The 21248-nt window shown below is 41.2% G+C and overlaps 1 protein-coding gene across 9 annotated transcripts in view; it reads left to right on the forward strand.

The window, feature by feature from the left end:
- The first annotated feature begins 266 nt into the window (after positions 1 to 266).
- The window catches only part of LOC112560272, a 42641-nt gene continuing 21659 nt past the window's right edge, over positions 267 to 21248 (forward strand). The window contains exons 1-5 of one of the 9 annotated variants that reach the window (XM_025232047.1): positions 296 to 613; positions 8390 to 8489; positions 10024 to 10191; positions 16945 to 17925; positions 18274 to 18772. In XM_025232047.1, the coding sequence (XP_025087832.1) occupies positions 10093 to 10191; positions 16945 to 17925; positions 18274 to 18330 (1137 nt within the window). In that variant the 5' untranslated portion in view covers positions 296 to 613; positions 8390 to 8489; positions 10024 to 10092 and the 3' untranslated portion in view covers positions 18331 to 18772. Of the gene's footprint in view, positions 614 to 5093; positions 5202 to 8389; positions 8490 to 9637; positions 10192 to 16944; positions 17926 to 18273; positions 18773 to 21248 lie in introns of those variants that run through there. The other 8 variants (XM_025232056.1, XM_025232012.1, XM_025232064.1 and 5 more) reach the window with 8 other exon arrangements.

Consider the following 21248-nt stretch of genomic DNA (forward strand, 5'->3'; position numbering starts at 1 on the left):
CACTCACCAGAAATATGAATTTAACAAATAAATCAAATATCAGAAAATATTCAACAAACAAAACACTTTTATCTTAATTCACAAACATACATTCAGACACATTAAAATTGTAAGTCCCCCTTTTAAGATAAAAGTCTTTTGGTTACAGTCATTCCCTCCACCAGAGGAGGGGGGGCACGTCATGTGATCTCAACAACAGCCAATTATTTTAGACACGTGCACGTGATGCACAGTCACCTGTCACGACGTTTTTCGTTCTCTGCACGAGATCTGTGCTTCGTTCTCACTCAGCAGATTCATCGACATTCCGAGCTTTGACGAAGCCTGCCCACCACGTGGAGAAGGAGGTGGGAACGAACCGCCACCAATAATATAAAAGGATGTGTCCTTCTGGCTTGTCTTGAAAATAAAGGTGGTGTAGGGTGAGAGCGTCCTCTCGTGACACTTACTGAAACACTTTGTGAAAAGCTGTTAGTAAATGGTGGGAGGAAGATGGCCTCCCCTTTGGACAGCTACTGAAAGACTATGTGGGCGCTTAGTGAATGGTGGGATGAAGATGGACTGTACCAGTAACACTTTCTTCTGTCTGCTGCATTTTGCCTGTGATAGATGGGTGAGTATGCATCCTTCATCATTCTGCTCGCATGTCTCGCACATTCCATTGCTTTACTAGAGATAGTCTGCTCACGATGGGGATGAGGAGAGAGAAAAAGAAAGGAGAACACTTGAATATCATTGACGCGGCTTACAACGTGCTTGAAATTCTGTAATATTGTTATACCTTAGAAAGTATATGTGTTGTCATTATTTTTATTAAAATTTCCATACGTTGAAGTAAAGATGCTCGCACTATTTTAAAATGCACACTGTAGTGCACACAAACTTTCATCTGCTGTTTAGCATCTCGTAGAATCTCGCACGCATGCGCAGTGATTGATGACAAAAGCATCAGAAAAAGCATCAGCTCAGACCAATCACATCCATAGTCACGGTCGTCTGTCTCTTGCATCCGCCTTGAGCCGTTTGAGAAAAAAAAATTGCAACGAGAATGTGAATTTTGCGAGTGTGGCGACTTTGATGTCAAAGGTTCTCTTTATCTCTTGCACAAGATCCCAAGAAGTCAGAAACAATATGCAGAAGGCACTGAATATGAACAGAATAATGAAAAAGAAAATTATTTCGATTTAATATGTAAAAATATTTCACAGAAGAGTGCTGCACACTAATACACTTTCTATTTGCAAGATACATAGCAGTAGTAGTCGTCTGTCTACACCTCACAACCTAGTTAACATCCTCTCACTTGAATATCAAGACACAAGCTGTGGGAGGAGCTCACTGCTCTAAATAAGGAGAGGGGAGTGGAATGAAATTGCAGAGGAGGAGATGCACAGACAGCTTTATAAGGCGCACTCTCATAAAGCAGTCAGACCTGATGAAGTCGAGCTTAAGACAGAAGTATTATCATGTTTCTTTTTAATAGTTCTATCCACTTTGACAAACATATTGCATGACACCAGCAAGCACCCTGTGCTACAATTAAACTATTTAACGGCTGTTGCGAGGACAGTTTTTGAAAGGTCGTTCTCAGATGCTCACCTGCCCTGACAAGGACTCTTAAGATGACCTATAGTCTTATACTCTGTACACAAACACCAGCGCTCCACAAGGGACAGTACACTCTCCTTTTCTGTTTTCCTTGTATACATCTGAATGCGGACACAGATGATGACTGCTCCATAGTTAAATTTGCAAATGACTTATGTTTTTATGTTTATTTATGATTTTCGACAACGATGACGATTCCTTTCACAGACAGGAGCTTCCATCCCTTCGTTGCATGCTTTCAGGATACTTATTTATAGTTTAATGTACAAAAAAATAAAATACCCAGAAAGAAATACATTTATTATTTTTAATTTTACAAAGCATACAAACACCAGATGAGACATTTAACACAAACTAAATAACTAGTGTCTATATGTCATGCATTAACACATTAGTTGTTCAGTGATCTATTAAGCATGCATCTATTTCAGAAAAAATAATTTATTTTAATTAGATATTTTAATATATTTTAATTAGACAAGACTTGGTGAAACAGACCTCAAATCAGCTTTCAATGCAAGAATGTTTTTTTCAAAGCATGCAAATGTTGTTTCTGAATTTGTCAATATTTCCATGATATTTTATTTTCTTTTTCTTTAAAGACATTAAGGAACTTAAAGGCTAGTTGATTTTTTAAAAAGTCCAGAAGATGATGACCAGTCTGTGACTGTGGGATGGAGTGGGTGGGTGAGTATGGGTGCATGTATCAGAGAGAGCACCACTCAAAACACCAGCTTATATTGTGGATTGTCTTGGTACTTGGATATACATCATATTCTTTATTCTGATGTCTTAGTTATGCATTCTATGTTCACAATGTTACTCGCATGCTTTGAAGGATTTATTTCATGTCAAGTCTTCACATACTGGGGTCACCCTGACAGTGCTGTGAACTTGAATTTGTATGTGACAGTGTTGTAAGCATAGTGAGATCACATTTCTTGAAATGAGAGATTATTTAATGACCAGGTACTTCCTCAAAATTCATGTACAGCAAGAAAATTAAGATAATTTAATGCATGGGATCTGTACTATATTTTAGGTAGATGCTAAACAGGGTTATTTGCCATCTAAACATTTATGTGCATAATTATAGTTTAATTTATTTTGGAGACTAGTACAGGAAAACAATAATATGTGTATTTGTTCTGTAATCAATGCCATTAAAATAAGATTGTTGCAAGAGACAGATGCTGCTGATGTAATGAAAGAGTTTTGCTTTCTAATCTTAGTATTTTACTTAATGACACTAGTAGCATGGCAAATTAGCTAACACACTTGTGATATGCTGTCAGTTTTTCATTAATTTGTCTCTTGTTAATGGGTTGTTAAATTGATCTCAGATGAAAGCATACATAGTACATGCTATTTTAAAGATTTCATTTTGTAAGTAGCATTTTTTTTTTCTCACGAACAGCAGGATTATTTAAATTTGAAATTTTTGTAGTTGAAGATTTTTTCGTGCATCGAAATTTGTCTGAAAACAATCTCTAATAAATGCAAACTAACCTTCCAGACTGACAAAAGGGAGGGAAATAAGTACTTTCACGCCGTCAGTAACTAAGGCTATATCAGGAAAAGCTCTGTAAACAGATGCCATATACAGAGAAAAAAACAGCGTGCCAGACACGAGAGCTGAACTCAGGACAGTCAACCCTCATTGCATTGGTGACAGGCGCTGACCCTTGTCACCGGGTCACCCCCGGGGTGGTAGGGCGCAATAACCTCAAGCATTTTGGGGAAATGCCATGAAGAACACGACAGCAAGGTATGAACATCTGGAATTCAATGCGAGTTCGACAGCAGCCAGTGCAGATCGTGCAGACGTGTCACGTGATCAGCCCTACACATGGCGAAATACAATGCCATCGTCATTGTCCGCAGCTTCTTGAGCGTATCGTCGGGGAGATCAACTATCAAACCTGCTACGACAAACATGATTAATATGAGGCGATCACAAAACAAAGTTCCCCTGGAATCGTGTTACCACTAATACAAAGCTGTGCAAGCAATGGAAATATCCAGTAACCGTCTAGATGTTGTTTTTTTGGTTGTTTTGTGGAGTCGTTGAATTTCATTAATTACTGCGGGAACGCGGAGCGACTTTCAAATCCGGTATTTGCTATCAATAACAGAGCTCAAGTCTGATAAACAGTGCACGGAGAAACTGAAAAATAATCCTCACATCTATGAGAATTCTCTGCTTCATTTGTTTGGCACTTTAGAAAAAGCATGATTAATTTGAGCACATTATGAGGAAAAAAAAGAAGCCTAGCTTCTTACATGCCAAGTTCTAGACCTTGTGAACCACTTACGTTCACTCCCCATCCACCAAATACGAAGCTCTTTACCTTTAAAGTAGCATTGCAATTTGGACCTGGACCTAAACAAAAGGCTAAAAGCATAAGAGTTACGAAATCTTGTATTATGGAAGTAGGTGATCACAGGCGTTTGGTGTGTGTCACGGCTCTACAGCCATGCACGCCATATTAAAACAAACAAAAAACCTGAAATTAAGATTTGAATATAATAATTAGAGCAGGATAATAGCACAAAAAAATTATGAACTTAATGATCTGTATACCAAAACATAAAATACTAAATCGTCTCTTTACTCCGTAAAAGTCTTTGATAAAAAGTTCACATAACAAGTCAGCTTCTGTAGTCTCCGCCATCAACAGAGAAAGTTCCTCGTATGTGTTCATGTTTCTGTCAGAATTTCATGATCTGCTTGACCACTGCAACATGCTCAGTGGCATACCTGTGGTTGTAGAAGACTTCGATGTCCATATTGACAAAAACCCCATATGTGTACAAAAATGATCCGGGGTCTGCTCCATGTCTTCCAGTTCACCAGTCAGTCAAGGAGCCCACTCGCGTAAAATTCATTTCTGGACTGGGTGGTGCACAGACATGTTGATCATGTCATACCCATGGTTACTCTCAGACGTGTTCTCTTCATATTGTGTGTGGTTTGATGTGTCAGCCAGTCAGTAGTCAACACAATAAGATAACACATTTAGTAGAAGTATTACTTTACAAACCGTTTGTGGAGGGGACGGTGAAAACATACACACGCTGTCCATACACTGCCCCCCAAGCACATAAAGGTCACCATCACAAACATAGCTCTCCTCACTTGACCCCTCACCCCGGGCCTTCACTGAATGAACTTTTCTTGTCGAGAGAACAACTGATACAACTATGACCCTCCGTCCTCACCTGACACTCAGCCTCCATTGACAACAAATCGTTGTCCTCCTCACTTCCTCTCTTTCATCGGACAGCACACTCCCAATCTTATTGTTTTGTTATTGTCAGAGGAAAGTCGACCGAACCCCCACTCATCATGTCCCCCCCCATACCCCGCTCTTTGACGTCAAACATGTGCTGACGTCATTCATACGTATTCAGCCTTAATTTGACGTCACTCACACACCTTTGTTACAGTACAGTTGCTGCTATAAATAGTAGTTAATATTATCACCTGTACCACCAGGTGTCACTTCCGGGCTGTTCACTCAGCCGACAGCACGGTCGTCTGGTGCAACCCCCCGCTGTAGCAAAGCTTGACGTGGTGTACTCAGAATGTGGTAAGTCACGTGCATCACCTCCTCTGCTCTCTGCTTCCATCTGTGTATCTGTGTCACGGCAACCCACAAAATGTAGGGCGCAGTGACAAGAGTGAGGCTGGGTGTGAAGGTGATCCTCGGATCTTCATCCGACATTCACACAGTCCAGGACTTATTTACGGAGACAGAGGTCTCGAACACATTCTCATACATTACAGGGAAATGATGGTCATGCCGTGGGAACCTAACACACCCCTCTTCCTATGTTAACCACTCCCAGGCCTCTCTAGTATCTTCAGTTTTAGAGGTACTGCTGAGAGACAGATGAGTTAGTGGGTAGGGGTGAGAGAGGTGGGCGGACAATGAGGTTTGGGGCGCGCTAGTTGATCCAAAGGCCAAGTGACACCACTGCGCAATCTTTACTGTCTGACAGGGTTCGTATCTAATCCATAATTCCCATATTTTTTTTATTGTGGTGTCCCTATCCTCTGCTTGGTCTTGCATCGCTCCACCAGCCTGGAAGGTCACCTCTCTGCCTCGACTGGTGTTCTTATCGTCTCGGGTATCCGACTGTTGGAGGGGTTTCGCTCGTCACTCGTGCTCTTTCTCTGACCCCAGTATTTGCAATACATTGTCTCCGTACAATGGGGACACAACATGTTGTTGATTTTTGGGAGGTAAAGTGCTTGAACCTACAGGCGGTTTGGCGCTGGAGGGAGATGGGGTTCTTGGGGAACATGGGGAGTATGGAGCGCGGAGGGGAGAGGGGTTTTGGGTGGCCTGGGAGGAGGGTGGCTACTCCGTCACTCAGTAGGTGTTGTTTACTGTTGTTGGTGTCCTCTTTTCCTGTTGTAGTCTCTTGCTCTTGGTGTCCAGGAGGCCTGCAGAGGTTGTCAGATCCCTTTTGTTTCCCTATTCTAGACTTCTATTTATTGTTAGGAACTCTATTAGTTTGTAGAGTTAAAGGACCTTCAGTTTGTTTTAGTTTTCTGCAATATTGTATGGACAGAATCTCTGATATTCACTTTTAAACATGCGTAGCAATAATGGTCATCCACATCATCCACAATACAAGTTCAGCTTTGAATAGCGCTTTGGCTGACACACATACACATTACAGAGCCTTACATTATTCATGATTCACTGGCTTCCTCTAAGCGAAATTAACTAGCCTTCATCATACAAACATCAGCTGTTCTGATAAGTATAATGTAAGCATGACTGGTAAAGAAACATTCATAAACACTTGTACATTTGACCCCATCTTGGAAACACTAAACTACACAACAGGCTCTGTACTTTGATTGACAACCTATTCACCTCATGAAAATCAGAATTAATGGAAGTACATCAGGAATCGAAAAAATGATGACTATAATGATGGTAAATCTACAGTAAAATTACAATGTGGAGGCCATTTAGGCTCAACTGTAACCCTATCTATGGCCACGATTCCGATGTGAATATTCGCAGAACTGCGGCCAGATGCTCGTCTGTCATCCACAATCGCGGGTGGGACTCGCTCTGCCTCATGGTCGGAAAAGTTTGTTGGCAGAAATACGGCCATGCAAACATCACCATCATTCGTCTGGAAAATTCTTTTAAGTTCGGAAACGTGTCCTTAGTGATTTGAAGAACTGGACAACGTTTTTGGGACTAAAAGAATCGGTCAACACCATGTTGTACTGGAGCTCGACCACCTCATGTTGCAGACTATCGGACACACATTCCAACTCCACGGTCAACAGATTTGACAATATTTTGAGCTTACTTTCCAGGTTTCTGTTGTAGTGTCTTTTATAGACTTCATCGAAAGTAGTTTCTTGGTTATATCGAAGGATGAAAATAAGCAGATGGGCAGTATCAGTATCCGTTACATCTGCACCATCATCCAGCGCCAGAGAATACCAAACTGCTGATATCAAATCGCGCTCTATGTCTTCTATTCGCGTGGGTAAACTGATATTCTCTAACCTCTTTTTGTTCTCTGGATTTACGATTTCGACCATATCAAGCATTCATTTGTCGAGGAACTAGGTGTCCATGAACGGCCTGTTCTCTTTTGCAATTTTCTTTGCCACGACAAAACTCGATTTGGTTGCCACCCTCTACTTGGTTAAAATGTTTTGTTGCTCCTTCAACTTTTCACCAATTGGCCTGAAATTTTTGTCATTGCTTCTTCGGAAAGTTTACAGCAATATTCTGAACGAATTACCCTAAGATACTGCTTCATATTGTGCTATTGAAAGCTGCAATGCTGTCACGAAAGCACTTAGGTTCACCCAACATCAGTGAAAAAAATACGGTGTTGTCCACTCGCTGATTGTTTGATTCTCCCCATTTTTTTTCTTTTTCCATTCATCCATCATCTTGAACTGCTACGGTACTAACTTACTGCACCAAAACTGTAACCTGTTTGATAAGAAGAAACTGAACGACTGAACTTGTGAATAAAAATAAAATAAAAAAGACGTCCGTGGGCCGTACTTTGCTCACCTGTGGTATGGAGTGTATCACTCACCAGACTTGCAGGGCGCTTGCCCTCTGTTGTGGAACTCATCAAACATATTTTGCACTCAATTAAATCTTTTCAGTCGTATCCTGATTATAATCCTGTATTTATGCATGAGGTCAGAAAGGTCATACTCTCTGGTGATGTCTTGGCATGCCACCATATACTATATCGTTTGGCTATTTGGAGTCATCTTTGAATAATTCTTTTTTCCGTTATAAGGTGTGCAACATTTCTACCCGGTGATTACTTTTTTTAATCCCCATATTTCTGAACCGCATAGGCAAACTGGTGTTATCTATCAAAAACATGAAACAAAAGGTGTATTGTACAGTCTTCAACTTTCCAAAGAATTTGAACATTTTGGACAATTCTTAGTTTATCTTTCTGTGATCAGGATTCTAAAAGCAGATGAAAATGATAACCTTGCTGTAAAAAACAATTCTTGATATTTATATACATGTTAGTACTATTGTATACCCCTTCACTCTGCTTTGTCGGTGTCTTCTATTTGTAAACACATTTATATTTGACATTTCAAGATTTACCACTGTGAAACATAATACTTTTGTACTTATGGAAAAATATTGTTGGGGGATGTGTGTGGGTGATATATATATCTACACGCACACCAGAGTTATTTTGCTTTGTAAGTTTGTATTGGTACAACCGTTAAGAAAGGAATTTAATTGGCCAGGCAGAGTCTTCTACCCATTGGAGCTGAACCACTACTGAGGCAAAGCGGGTGGATGCACACAAGACATGGCGACAAGCAGTTACCTCGGCCATTCCTCCTGGTCAGTTGGACATTTTTAAAGGCACAATGTTCTGTTACAATGTTGTTACAACAAAGCTGTCAGCAGTCAGACTATCACACTGTAAAACTAGCGCTGTCATCTGTCACAAGAATACATTGTAATGCTTTAATTAATGCTAATGAAGTTTCTAATCTGGACTTTACTTGCAACCCTACCACCAGGGCCGTGCTTAGGGGCAGGCGGACGAGGCATCTGCTTAGGGCCCCGCGCTTCAAGGGGCCCCGCGCTTTTGATTGATATGTGACTTTAGATCCCAACTAAAACCGTGTGATCGTGGCGTGAGGGCCCCGCACATGCCCTTTGCCTCGGGCCCCGCGGGGGCTAAGAACTGGCCTGCCTACCACAGTCCACCCCAACTGTCAGTGAGCTTGCTAGAAGAGGCCAAGGTCTGGAGTAGTTAGTTATCTAATCACCGCGCCAAGCTCTGTTCATTCAAACAAAAATGACAGCAGGAACATCCTGTGACATGACTTTCGTATTTTATCTCATTTCCATAAACTCATTTTCTTCCGCCCTCACTTGCAGCCACCAGGTCACATCTTGACCAGTTTCGGTCAGCCTTGTATTAACTAGCCCGTGACTTGAGTACAGGAGGTAATACATGCTTCACACATGTCCGGGGTCTTGAAACCGAAACGTTGTGTGCTGTTAGTTGTTTTGGGAAATTGTGTTATATCATTGTCAACTATTTATTATATAATTAACTAATTTTGAGTAGAATCCAAACTGATAATGAAAGAAAAAATGCTGTTACACGGTAACATGAAACGGTCCTCCCCACCCCACCGCAGAAAAAAATCCTCTGTCCTAGTTATTCATCCCCTGAAGCTTAAAGCAGAAGTGACTGTCTTACCTGCCATGTAAACTGTGGTGTGTATAAGTACAGTTTAGCGCGCATGCAAATGAAGGGCTATTCCTAACTGGATTATAGTGTGTTACTAAATGAAGGAACGGATTACAAATCGGACTAATCCCATTGTTCTGCTCCGCTATATCACAGCCCATACTGCCATAGACTGTCTTATCTAATGCTAATGGTAACAACAAACAAAAGCCACAGTAATATGACTCACTAAACCCTCCCCCCGAAACATTTTTTTAAAAAAACCAGTCGCCCTTCCATGCCAAGTGGTCTTAGTAATTGGGCGAGGAGCCATGGCTGGCCGTTGGTGTATTTGCCAGGCGTCGACCGTCTGCTGGCATATTACCCGCTGCAATTTGCCGGAGAGCGCTCGACCCTACATCGGGGTCACACTAGGAAACTAAATCCTCACTAGCATCATCTATTTTTGGCACAAGTGCACGTGATGCACGGCCAGCCGTCGGGCTGCCCTCCTCCTGTGTGCGAGGTTTGTGGCAGGCTGTGCGGCCGGCCTCGCTGTGATGTCAGACAACAACATTGCCAGTCTCCGCCAGCAGCACGCACGATGGACCAAAGGCAACGAACCCTGCGATGCTGGCAACAAACCGTCGCTAGTAACACTCACTGTGTCCTTCTGTCTTGTCTCTGAAGTAACATGGCGTTGATGTGAGCCTCCCTGGTGCTGCCAGCGTCTGCAGACGACTGTCTCCAGGCCGAGGGATGGCGAAGGGAGCGTTTATTAGCAAACGGCGCATTTTCTTGTGTGTCTGCTGCATCTTGCCCGTCGTACTGTACTCACTGGCACAGCACACAGGATGGGTGAGTAGTATTATTATTACATCTTGCATCTGTCTGCTTGCATGTCTGTCACTGATTCTAACTTTACCAAAATGGTGTCGCTACTGATGGCAATGTTTCAATGAGAGAAAGTGCCCGTGAGGCAAGAGAAGGAAGAGGGAACCCTTAGTCTCCATGGATACAGAAAAGGAAGACTAAGTTTACAGCTTCGGCACATCGCTAAGTTGAATGTTGTGTTGCTGTCGTAACAACTTCCTGTCGTTGCTTTGAACTTTCTTGCTGAGTGTAGTACAGAGGCTAAGGAGCTGCAGCATGTAGGATGTGGTGATCCGGCACAACAGACACAAACTGGAGCACACCCACTTGCTCCTGCTTCCGGAGTCTCAACAGGATTTTGTACAATACACACCAATTCTCGTTAGTGGACGGAGTCACCACATTTCTTGGCAAACGCTTCACCAACACTTTCTTTTAAACAACAAACAGAAAGGAAATTATTAAAAGGCAAGAGTTGTTCCATTCGTAACTTATTTGACAAGTTTTGTGTTTTCGGAAAGGGTGGATTTTTTTATCAGTCTTTTGAAAAATATTGTTATAATTCTAGAATGAATTGTTTAGCTATAAAATGAAATATATAATTCTGAGGGGAATAGAACAGCTAGAGAGGGAAAATATAAATAAAATTCCTTGTGTAATCGCTGGCTGCCAGGCTGCTCCGCCTCAACCACCTTCCCACCTGTCCCGAGTCTCATCTCCACCCCGTGTACAGGTAGTCCTCGACTTACGACGGGGATCCGTTCTTAACGCGGCGTCGTAAACCGAATTTTGACGTAAGTCGGATCATACCTTCATACAGTACTGAACCATAATAACAGTACAGTACTGCAAACACTTAGCCTATCCAAACACCTATCCTAACACAGTACCCTACATAATTATCAATAAACATAAGTACAGTAAAATATTTTGCAGTACAGTACACTTTGTTATCACTGTCGCTTTCATAGGAGCAGATCCTGTCACGTGTTCAAGGATGCGATGTTTATCGTTGATAATCGTAGCGACAGTCGAACGACTAAGTCCTAATGACCTGCTAATTTCTGTTGCTGTTTCCCCCTTCTCAGATTGCCTCAGATATCCACTTTCACATCCATGGTGATGGCCTTCCTTTTCTTTGATGCACTGTTATCAGATGAGTCTACTTTCGCTAAACCTCGTAAGTCGGAATGAGCGTCGTAACCACGAAACGACGTAGCTCGAGACCGTCGTAACCCGAGGACTACCTGTACTGCTATACCTTTTAGCCAGACCATGTAAATACATGCATGGATGTACGAATTTGTGTGTGAGAGAGAAAGGGAGTATCTATGTTTGTATATTAGATGTACCTATTGTACGTAAATGCATCCATACACACATCTATACATAGAAGAAAGGAGGTAAGTTTACAGGTGTCTCTATTTGATTGTGTTTACCTCGATCACCTGTATATCAGCTTTTGTTAATGAGTCATTTGTCAAAGCATAGCAGCTAAGCTAGAGAATAGTTGTAGTCATTGGGCAATGGCAGGTGCGATATTCTCAATACGCTAGACTTACACAACAACAACCATGTCAGGGTCAGAGGTCAGCATTTCTCCTCCTGAGGTGTGTGGCAGGACTGTAGAGAAGTAGGGCAAAGACAGTCTTTAGGTAGTGTTACCTTTAATTGCTCATAGACAATCTCAGTAATTTACACGAACACCTTTTTGGATGAAGGAAAAATGAGACTGAGAAAATGTATGAGAAGAAACATAACTACAGATAAATAGCATTGGAGGTTTTACTTTTATTTTCGTTTTGTACGTTTAAATTAAAAAAAAATCCTTTCGCTTAAGTTTTTTTACAATTAATTTATTTAAGATGTAACTGTCAAATCATCAGTTGGTGTTCCAAACTAATTTAAGTTCTCGTGTTCATAGAAAATGTCCTTTACTAAATAAAAGAAAGTCACACGTCATAAGAATAAAGAGGGAGGTTGAAATGCCCTCAAACCCTCCAAAAAAATAAAAAGAAAATATCTGCCGGTCCAGTGTTTGAGGTGTGAAGACGAGAGAAGGAGAGAGAGAATGAGAGCAATAAATGGAATCAGTTGTGTTGTAGAGAATCTGGGGTGGTGGGTGAGGGCGGGCACAAGTCTTGCAGGCTTTGGGTGAGTTACCTGCCAGGGAGATGCTCATGATTCGTGGTCTGTCCCCGCTCGTTGCTGTCATCTCTGCCGCTCCGGTCATCCTGGAGACACGTGTACTATAAACATTAATTAAAACATTGCAGTAATCTCACTCGGTTCACAAGAAACAGGATGGCTACTACCACGCCAATAAATATCTCAGCCTAGTGTGCTACCCCTGCTACTAAATACCTCCATCTAGTATACTACTACCCTACTAAATACCTGAGTCTAGTCTACTAGTGCATATTAAATCGTGATTAACGGTCTTGAAATTAATAATAAGTTATTAGTATTTAAGAATATTTAGCAAAACCTCCAATACATTTAAAACATTTTATTTCACTTCTTTTCATGCATGTTAATCACGGACATTGGAAATGCCAAAATGACAGTTGTCGACACCTGTGTATGAGATGTCATGTCCAGGTCCGTGCGATCCATGATGTCAAAAATTGGGATCCAAGGATTGGATATTGTCTGTGTACTCAAGTGTTTTAAATACTCTACAAATAAACAAATCTCTTCATCATATCATTTACACTTTGGAGGGAAGGAGGAGGGACACGCAGCTCTAACAGAGAGTGTTGGTTAATAGTGGGAACAATGTAATATGTGCACATACTTTCTACGGGAACAACACCGACACAATTAAAATGAAAGATACAATTTTTCATGGCGGATGTTAAGTGTGATTATTTTGTATGTTTTAAATAGATAAAAAAAATTGTCAACAGCCGTGAATAGAAAACAGTGCTAAATGTTGATTAGAGTGTAATCGCTTGTTGCGTTTGGCATTTAACTAATTTTTATTTGAGCCGGCGAAAATATGATTGCTGTAAATCCAGCATTAGAATACAGTTTTAATTCAGAAACAGCTTCTTCGGATAAATAGGGAAGGTGTTGCTACATACACCCAGAATCATCTTTGTTTATGGTAATCGTCCACATCTTCTTGTCCTCTTAGTGACTCGGGGCCACCTATAGGATTACCCCACTTGGTGTCCCACCAAACATTGTTCATGGCGAATGAACCCAAGCCAAACATCTTCTTGATGGACTTGAATAGTGTATAGGACTCTGTGGTCTCAGTGCAGGAAGATTAGGCCTTGCCTTCAGATGAGAAAGGACGAGCAGGTGTGTTACATAGGATCTGTATTCAGGGTGGAAAAGGAATTCAACAATGGACATCTTGTGTGCCCACTAAAGTGCGCAAATGTTTGCACACCAAGAGAGACGAGGACAAATGTATCGTTCCTTTGGTTGACAAATGAAAAACTCTTTAGTGAAAGTGTGGCAGAATAAGTAGAAGTTTTACTTTTTCAATATCTCGCCCTCGATCTAAGTAAAACAAACTGAAATACTACAACATGACAAAACAAAGGCATTAAAATCGCAAAAGATAGAAAAAAATTAGGATATGTACACAGATGGGGGTGTAGGTGTAAATTAAGAGAGATTAAATGTTTTGACTAGTAGATAAATACATGCTATTTCTTTATTTTGTAAGAGGTGGTAGTTATAGGTTTCTGAGTTTGGTGGAAAGATTTTGAAATGGCTACTATGGTACTTCTGTTGTAAACTTGTACAGACTGGATTCTGTTTGTTTGGAGATGTCAGTCAAGGATATTCCAAAGAAGACTACCTGAAGATTTCAGGCTTGTTTCTGATGAGTCGATTCTCGATATGGGAGCATTGAGTTTGAGGAACCGTCTTATTATTTTGATAGTAAAAATGTAGAAAGTCTAGGTAACATTTTATCTGTCAGTATTTTTTATAGAACCAACTTAAGCTGAATTTTATTCTGCTTATTAGTGGCAGAACTCTTAGAGACAGAAAATCCTGTGTATGTATTTTTTGAGCAGCTCCGATTTAATAGTTATACATTGAACATTTACAGGAGAGAGAGAGAGAAGGGGCGAGTGTTTACGTTTACAAACAAGAGAGTTCACACCAACGACAAGCTTACACTTTCATAACTTTGTGGAGTCTATGTCTCTGGAAGCCCTACAATTTTTGTACAATAAATGTAGACTGATTCACACACACAAAAAAAGGTGGGAAGAGACATTTACAGAAACATATCCCACCAAACATGGTGGCTACTTAGGGGGTTAAAATTTTACTTTTCCTGGTAATGATGATCAGCTCTTCTTGCACGATTAGGCGACCTCACCATTACATATTATACATGAAGTTTTCCGTTAAGTATTAAACATAGTTTTACAATTACATACATGCATAGTTTTACCATTACATAGACATGAAGTTTTACCATTACCTAGTATACACTAAGTTTTTACAAGCTTGCCTTTATTTTGTACACAAAAATAATTATTTATAAGGACAGATGCAAAGAAGGAGGCTAGAATTTGATACACTTTTCTAATGGAGAGCTGCGTACGGATATTATAGATGTACTGGAAAGGTATTGCAGTTATCATCAGTGTGGGGGCATATAATGGTTGTCTCACTATTGCCCCCAGAAAACAAAAGTGTTTCACTCACTTTATGTCGCTGCTTTGACATGTTTTAGGCTTATTCACAGAACCTTAGTTTAATTACATACTTGAAAATTACCAGGAAAACATTTTACGTTAAAAGATTTTAGCAAACCGTGTATTATTCCTTTACAATCGATGTTAATAGCCCCTTACCTCGTCCGTAAAAACATCAACATGAATATCACCAATCACTCCTCCAAAATCAACGAAAAAATAATAACAAACCTGTTACTAATCCAAAGCCAATATCAACCGATCACTCATCATTCACCAGACTATAATTAATAATATAAAGCAAATAAAAGACATAACACAGGGCAACATAGAAACTTGTAGTTGTTTATTGTTTTAGTTTTGCCGGTGATGCCTTTGTGTTATGCCAGCTGCAGCAATAAAACGCTCAATTGTTTTTATTATTAAAATGGAAGAGGATAAATTTGTAACAAAGGAGCTTTGATTTTGTAGAAAGTAGTGCTTAATGAATGTTTAGGGCTAAGTGTAATGCACATAACTTTCATGGTAAGTCTCTGCTCACACGTCTGTTTATAGAACATCCCAATATCACCTGCTCGCGCATTCAGTTTCCTTTACAAACCATGCACATATCAGCACACCACCAAGTCACCCTGATAAAACATACATTAATTGATTTAGGTTTCCAAAGCTTACATCACCTTGTGGAGAAGTGGATACCGAGTGGTTGAGGTTCTAGTCAGTTCGACATCCCAGTGGCGAGCGTCCCCCAGTCGACACACCTGTCACAAGTGGGTACCTGACCCCCAGTGGGTTGAAAAGGGGTAAAGCAGCGAAGAAAAAATAGAAAAACTGGTCCCGAGAAAAGTGTGGTCTTCAAAACGACCTAACAATTAAAAAATAAAAACGTTCCGCGACGAAGCTTTGCATCTTGTGCACGGCATCAACTTCCAATCCTGCTACAAATAGTCGAGAAGTCGACACATTTCCAAACCCTTCATATTCCCCGAAAAATTCAAAAAAATAAAAAATAAAAATACCAAAGCAAAAACGAAAGCACCTTTGCAGGCAACAGTTAACCCAATTTAATTTTCAGTTATTGTGCATATCAAATGTTTTCAAAGCTTTCAAAGAAGAAATGCTTTTGCGATATATTACTGAGATTAAATAATAATACAGTGTACGCTGTGTGGTCAATATCTTATTAACAGAGTGTGACAATGTTTTTATCATTGCCGTTTTTTCGATTCTCACTCAGTTTTGACAGGAATATTCCTGTTGTGTTCTGAGGCGCTAACTAACATATGTTTGGCTTCGACACGTTTCTCTGAAGTATGTTTTTTCTTCAGTTCTTCATCTTTATTTTCTCCGTTCTTAGATCTTTTATTGGGTCCGAATAAAAGAAAAAAAATATCTCTATATCATGCAGAAATTGTGACATCCTTTTACTAGAAAACTAAAACAACATTATAATCTGAGACGGTACCGATGAGAGAAAGAGAAAAAGAGAGGAAGAGAGGGAACAACTCGCCTTGTGACTTGCAGTTACCAAACATTAGTTATCAACCTCTTAAGTTAGACAGGACAGAAACAATAAAAGTGTTACAATCACGATGACTTAGCTTGTCTGATAGACTGCAAGTTAACAACGAGAAAGCGAATGCTGAAATATTTTGAGAAATCAACTTGAAAAGGCCGAGTAGTCCGACTAATATTAAATCATCCCATGGAGAGGGCAAGATAAAAGATTAGGAGAGTAATGGGAAACATTTTGTGTCTGAATGTCATATGGTAAAAAAACATAAAACATAATGGCCAAGAGGGTTTTTGTCTCGAGGGCACAAATGAACGTTTAGTAGATAACCAATCATAGAGATCATAGAGAGCACTGGGCAGTAGATGGTCATCATTTTAATAACTTATCATAGTCTGCTTAGTGCTATTTAAATGATGCAATGTGTATGAATTGCTCGAATGAACCAACCTGTTAGTCTTTGGACATGTTAATATTATTTATGAGTTCAATACTTGTTGGATTCCACCAAATCACGCAAACATATTCGAGTCGTGAATTTTCTTCTTTGATCAGTTGCAGTTGCACAACAGGGTTACTGAGGTCGTCAATCAACCTTTGACCCTGTCACTCAACCCTAGCAGTACAGACAAATTGTCAACTACCCCGACTACCTCATCCACCCTGAAAATCATGAACTGGGAGGCTTCTGCTAACGACACAGTGTTTGCCAGAGGAGCAGACGACCATACAACTTACAACGTTACCATGGTTTCCGCATACTTCGACCTCGGCAGCTTTGCAAAGGGGACCAAGAAAAACTTACGAGGAAAATCTCACTACGAAGACTGGTTCACAAAATTTGGAGCTCTTCACAATCCTTTGGTCTTCTACACCGACTCGGACACCTTCGCTCAAATCGCCCTCCGTGTGCGGGGAGGAGAGTTAGCAGCATTGACGAGAGTGATCAAAGTGTCACGTGACCAGCTGTGGAGCTTCCAGCTGCGAGAGAAAGTGGCCAGGATATACGCACAAAGCTCTTACCCGAAACACCTCCCCAACACAGTGATACCCGAGTATTCCTGCGCCATGCACGCGAAGTTTGAAGTGATGAACGACACCATCCGTAATCGCTATTTTCCTAGCTCGCACTATGCCTGGATAGACATTGGATGTTTCCGAGACCTTTCTGTCACCATTAACGAAGTCTTGTCTCTTGTTCCACCTAAAGATCTTGATCCGAGTCGTATTATGTATTCCGAAGTGTTTTCACCTGCCCTAACTATGCTTCCCTCAAAAATCTTTCGTGAAAATATTGTGTGGGTGGGAGGTGCGTCATTTGTTGGAAGAGCGGAAGTAGTGTTGGAGTTCACCGAGCAGTACAGACGCGCCACGGTTCGATTCCTGGAAGAAAAGGGACTGAGCAATAGCGACCAGCAAGTGATCTACTCCATGTTTACCAGGGAAGGCAGAAATCTGGTGAAACCCACAGTCGAGCTGCAAATCATTCACAGAGGCTGGTTCGGGGTCGGCTACCACTGCCTGAACAGAAAGAGAGTGAGATGACATTGTGTCAGTGTTGTCGTAGTTGCCTGTATGTGTAAATGTGTACTAGTGTGTATATATGGAGAAAAACTTAAAGTCCCTTGTGGACGAGTAAAAGCTCAGGGGAACTCCCCTCCCAGCAAGTGTAATAATAAGATTATTTATGAGTAGACATCCGGGGATAGAGGCCGGTCCTTAAAGCAGTGCCTAAGAAGCAGCTGTAGTGAGGTTTGTTTTGTTGCCTAGCCAAGGTAATATGTAGATTGTAGAATGTTTATATTTTTTATTTATGAGGGATAAAGCTGTATTTTGTGCATTTTGAATTTCAAACGAAAATTTATATTATAATTCCCGTTGCAGGTTCATTATTTTATCGAAAACGATCCAGCCATGACGTGGTTTTGGACTTTTCGGTAATTAAGATTTCGGCTTTTAAATTAGTAGCTGACGATTTTAAAAAGACTGCTCCTGCTCCTAAATGGCAAGTTGCTGAATTTACCGACACTTGTCAGTATGTGAATGCTTGCAGACACATTGATGCGAGTCTCACAAAATAAGAAAAGTGTCAGCTAGGACCACTCTCCTTCGTTCAACACAAGTAATGTTTTCTTCTCTTTCAACAAAAGACCACCTGGCATTTTTTTTCTGGTCTCTCTTGACAACCACATTCCACATTGTAGGATCCACCCAACCCCGGTTATGATCACGATCGTACTAGAGTTTAAAACGCCCATTATTTTGTGTTAATTGACTAGTCCTGAGAACATTTTTAATTTTTAAAAGTTTTTTCGGTAAATGTAGATGAACATCACCATTCTCTTCTCACACCTACAGACTTGACTTTGCGCTAAAAAAAAAAGTAAACCACGTGACGAGACATTTGTACACAGAAACGTTTAACTAACATGAAGTCCCATCTCCCCCGCTGGCTGAGGAGCGAAACTAGGATCGACATTGATCGCTGAACCTTCTGAACTCAGCTGGCCCGGGAATTATGAAGATGCGGATAAAGGGCTGTAACCACGGTTTGCTGTTTATCCTCTCAGTCTCGCTTACGCCCCTTTGCCAGTGTTCACAGGTCACATGGATCCGAGGCCGCAGGCGACTTCTCGCTTTGTGATGCACAGTAACGATCATGTATCGAGTTTTAGCATTAAATCAAAAGTTTTCTTCCAGCATAAGTGTACAGAAACTTATTCAGGCAGAATGAAAGTATTGTATTTTTAGCTAGATTTTTATCAAAGTTTGGAAGATAAGTGCGTGCGTTAATGAAAACGGAAATAGTTATTTTGGTTATATTGGTCGTACTGATGTGAGTCACGTGATATGTGTAACTAGCCAATTAGAAAAGTCGATTACATTATCAACCTTACCAGATGCTGCTAGTCAGAATTCAGTGTTGTTTGTGTACACCTGTTCAACCTGTCACGTCCAAACTATGTCGCCTGTCACTTGTTGTCTCTTTTCACATGTCATCAAGTCGTCTAGAGTGCAGCTCGAGATATCATATATTTCAAGCTAGAAATGGTTACCATGATAGTGAGATCTCTCTGTCTCCCCCTGGATGTGATACCCGTGTACAAAGCTGAGCAACGGTACTATTCTCCGGGTACTCCGGAGTCTTCACCCTGTTCGAGTGAGAGAGAAAGAGACAGAAAGTTATGATTGAAATAATTGCCAGAGGAGTCAGGGTTAGAGAATGCATCATTCTAACACATGAAGGGGGACAGAGGAGTGAATTATACTCACGCCCTGGTCGTCTTGAATGCCGTGCAAATGATGATGGTACTCTCATTTTCATTGGTCTTTGTTTTGCTGACTTCCAAGTTTCTCATTATCTAAACTTCTTTAGCTCACAGCGCAGAAACTTCTTCTTCCGCGATTTCTTTCTGATAGTGAAATTATTATGAGTGGCCAAGGAGCATTTGTAGCACGTTGTTTAGAAACGCTCCTGTACTCCCGGAGAGTCATTTGGCCAGTGTTGTTTACTATCCATAATTTGTCACTTTAAGAGTTAACATATAGTCAGGGCAAATCTGTCGTATAAGTTTTCTCTTGTATTAGACGACGATGTTACAGATAAACATTACATAGTTTTATGTTCAGCGCTAGTGTGAGACACGTGGACAGGCTGCTATACTGCGAGGTCTAGTCACCTAGAGACACGTGGACAGGCTGCTATACTGCGAGGTCTAGTTACCTAGAGACACGTGACAGGCTGCTATACTGCGAGGTCTAGTCACCTAGAGACACGTGACAGGCTGCTATACTCAGTGGCGTAGGAAGATGTTCGGCGTTGGGGGGGCAAACTCCCTGCTGACAGTGAATGGCGTTCGCACTCGCACATTACGTAAAAAAGGATGGGGGGGGGGGTACTGCACGCACGCACGTACACAGTGGTAGCATCACAACACGCTGCTTTATTGTTAAAAGGCAAAGCAGCATTAAATAAGAAAAAACAAATTAAAGAATGACTCCCCGGCTAACGCATTCACAAGAAATGTGAAAAACGTTATAATCATATATGATATAAATCATATTAATCAAGGTTGGCAAGTCAGTGTGCCAAAAAAACTGCGTCTTCGGTGATTTCTATTAATTAACTCCATTGCAATCTCGTCCAGATTAAGCAGATCAACCCTCTCTTTAAATACATGCATAATGAGACAGTTATTCAAGCGCGTTTGTGTCATGGAACTTCTCAGGTATGTTTTTGTTTGTTTTAAGGCAGAAAAACTGCGTGGAAAAACAAAAGTAAAGATTAATTAAGCCTACTCACCCAACGGCTCGTGACATGCTTTGTTCTATCTCACAACAAACGCGGGGAAAATACGCTGGTTGCTGGAACCCTCTTCTAGACACCACGTACGCCAGTTCCAGCGACAGTCCACACAGCACGTGGCAAACCCCCGACTACTCCCAGAGACGGGCACAGGTCTCTCCACCACCGCAAAAACTCCTCTTCCGCCCCGCCGTCCTCCCAGTCCTGTGTGGCAGGTTTCTATAGGCTTCGAGAAACCTCCAGAACCTTTCCCTACCCACAGGGACCAGCGTCCGCGAGATAATCCACGTTACAAAGAGGCACAGCCCTATACCTGAACTCGGTGTCCACACACCCTGGGAAAATAGCCCCATCCACCCCAAAGAGAATCAAAGAGACCAGAGAGGAAGGGACGCAAGGCTACCCTATAATTAAGGGCCATAAACTGGCCAGGGGACGAAACTAGGGTGGGAATGGCCGCAGGGCCATCCCCTTCCTTGCTCCGCTACTCGACGGTGCTGAGCCAGCGATGCGACACGTTCTATGGCCATCTACCAAAACACGGACACATATA

This window comes from Pomacea canaliculata, linkage group LG1, assembly GCF_003073045.1.
Source record: "Pomacea canaliculata isolate SZHN2017 linkage group LG1, ASM307304v1, whole genome shotgun sequence".
In the NCBI taxonomy this organism is placed as follows: Eukaryota; Metazoa; Mollusca; class Gastropoda; order Architaenioglossa; family Ampullariidae; genus Pomacea; species Pomacea canaliculata.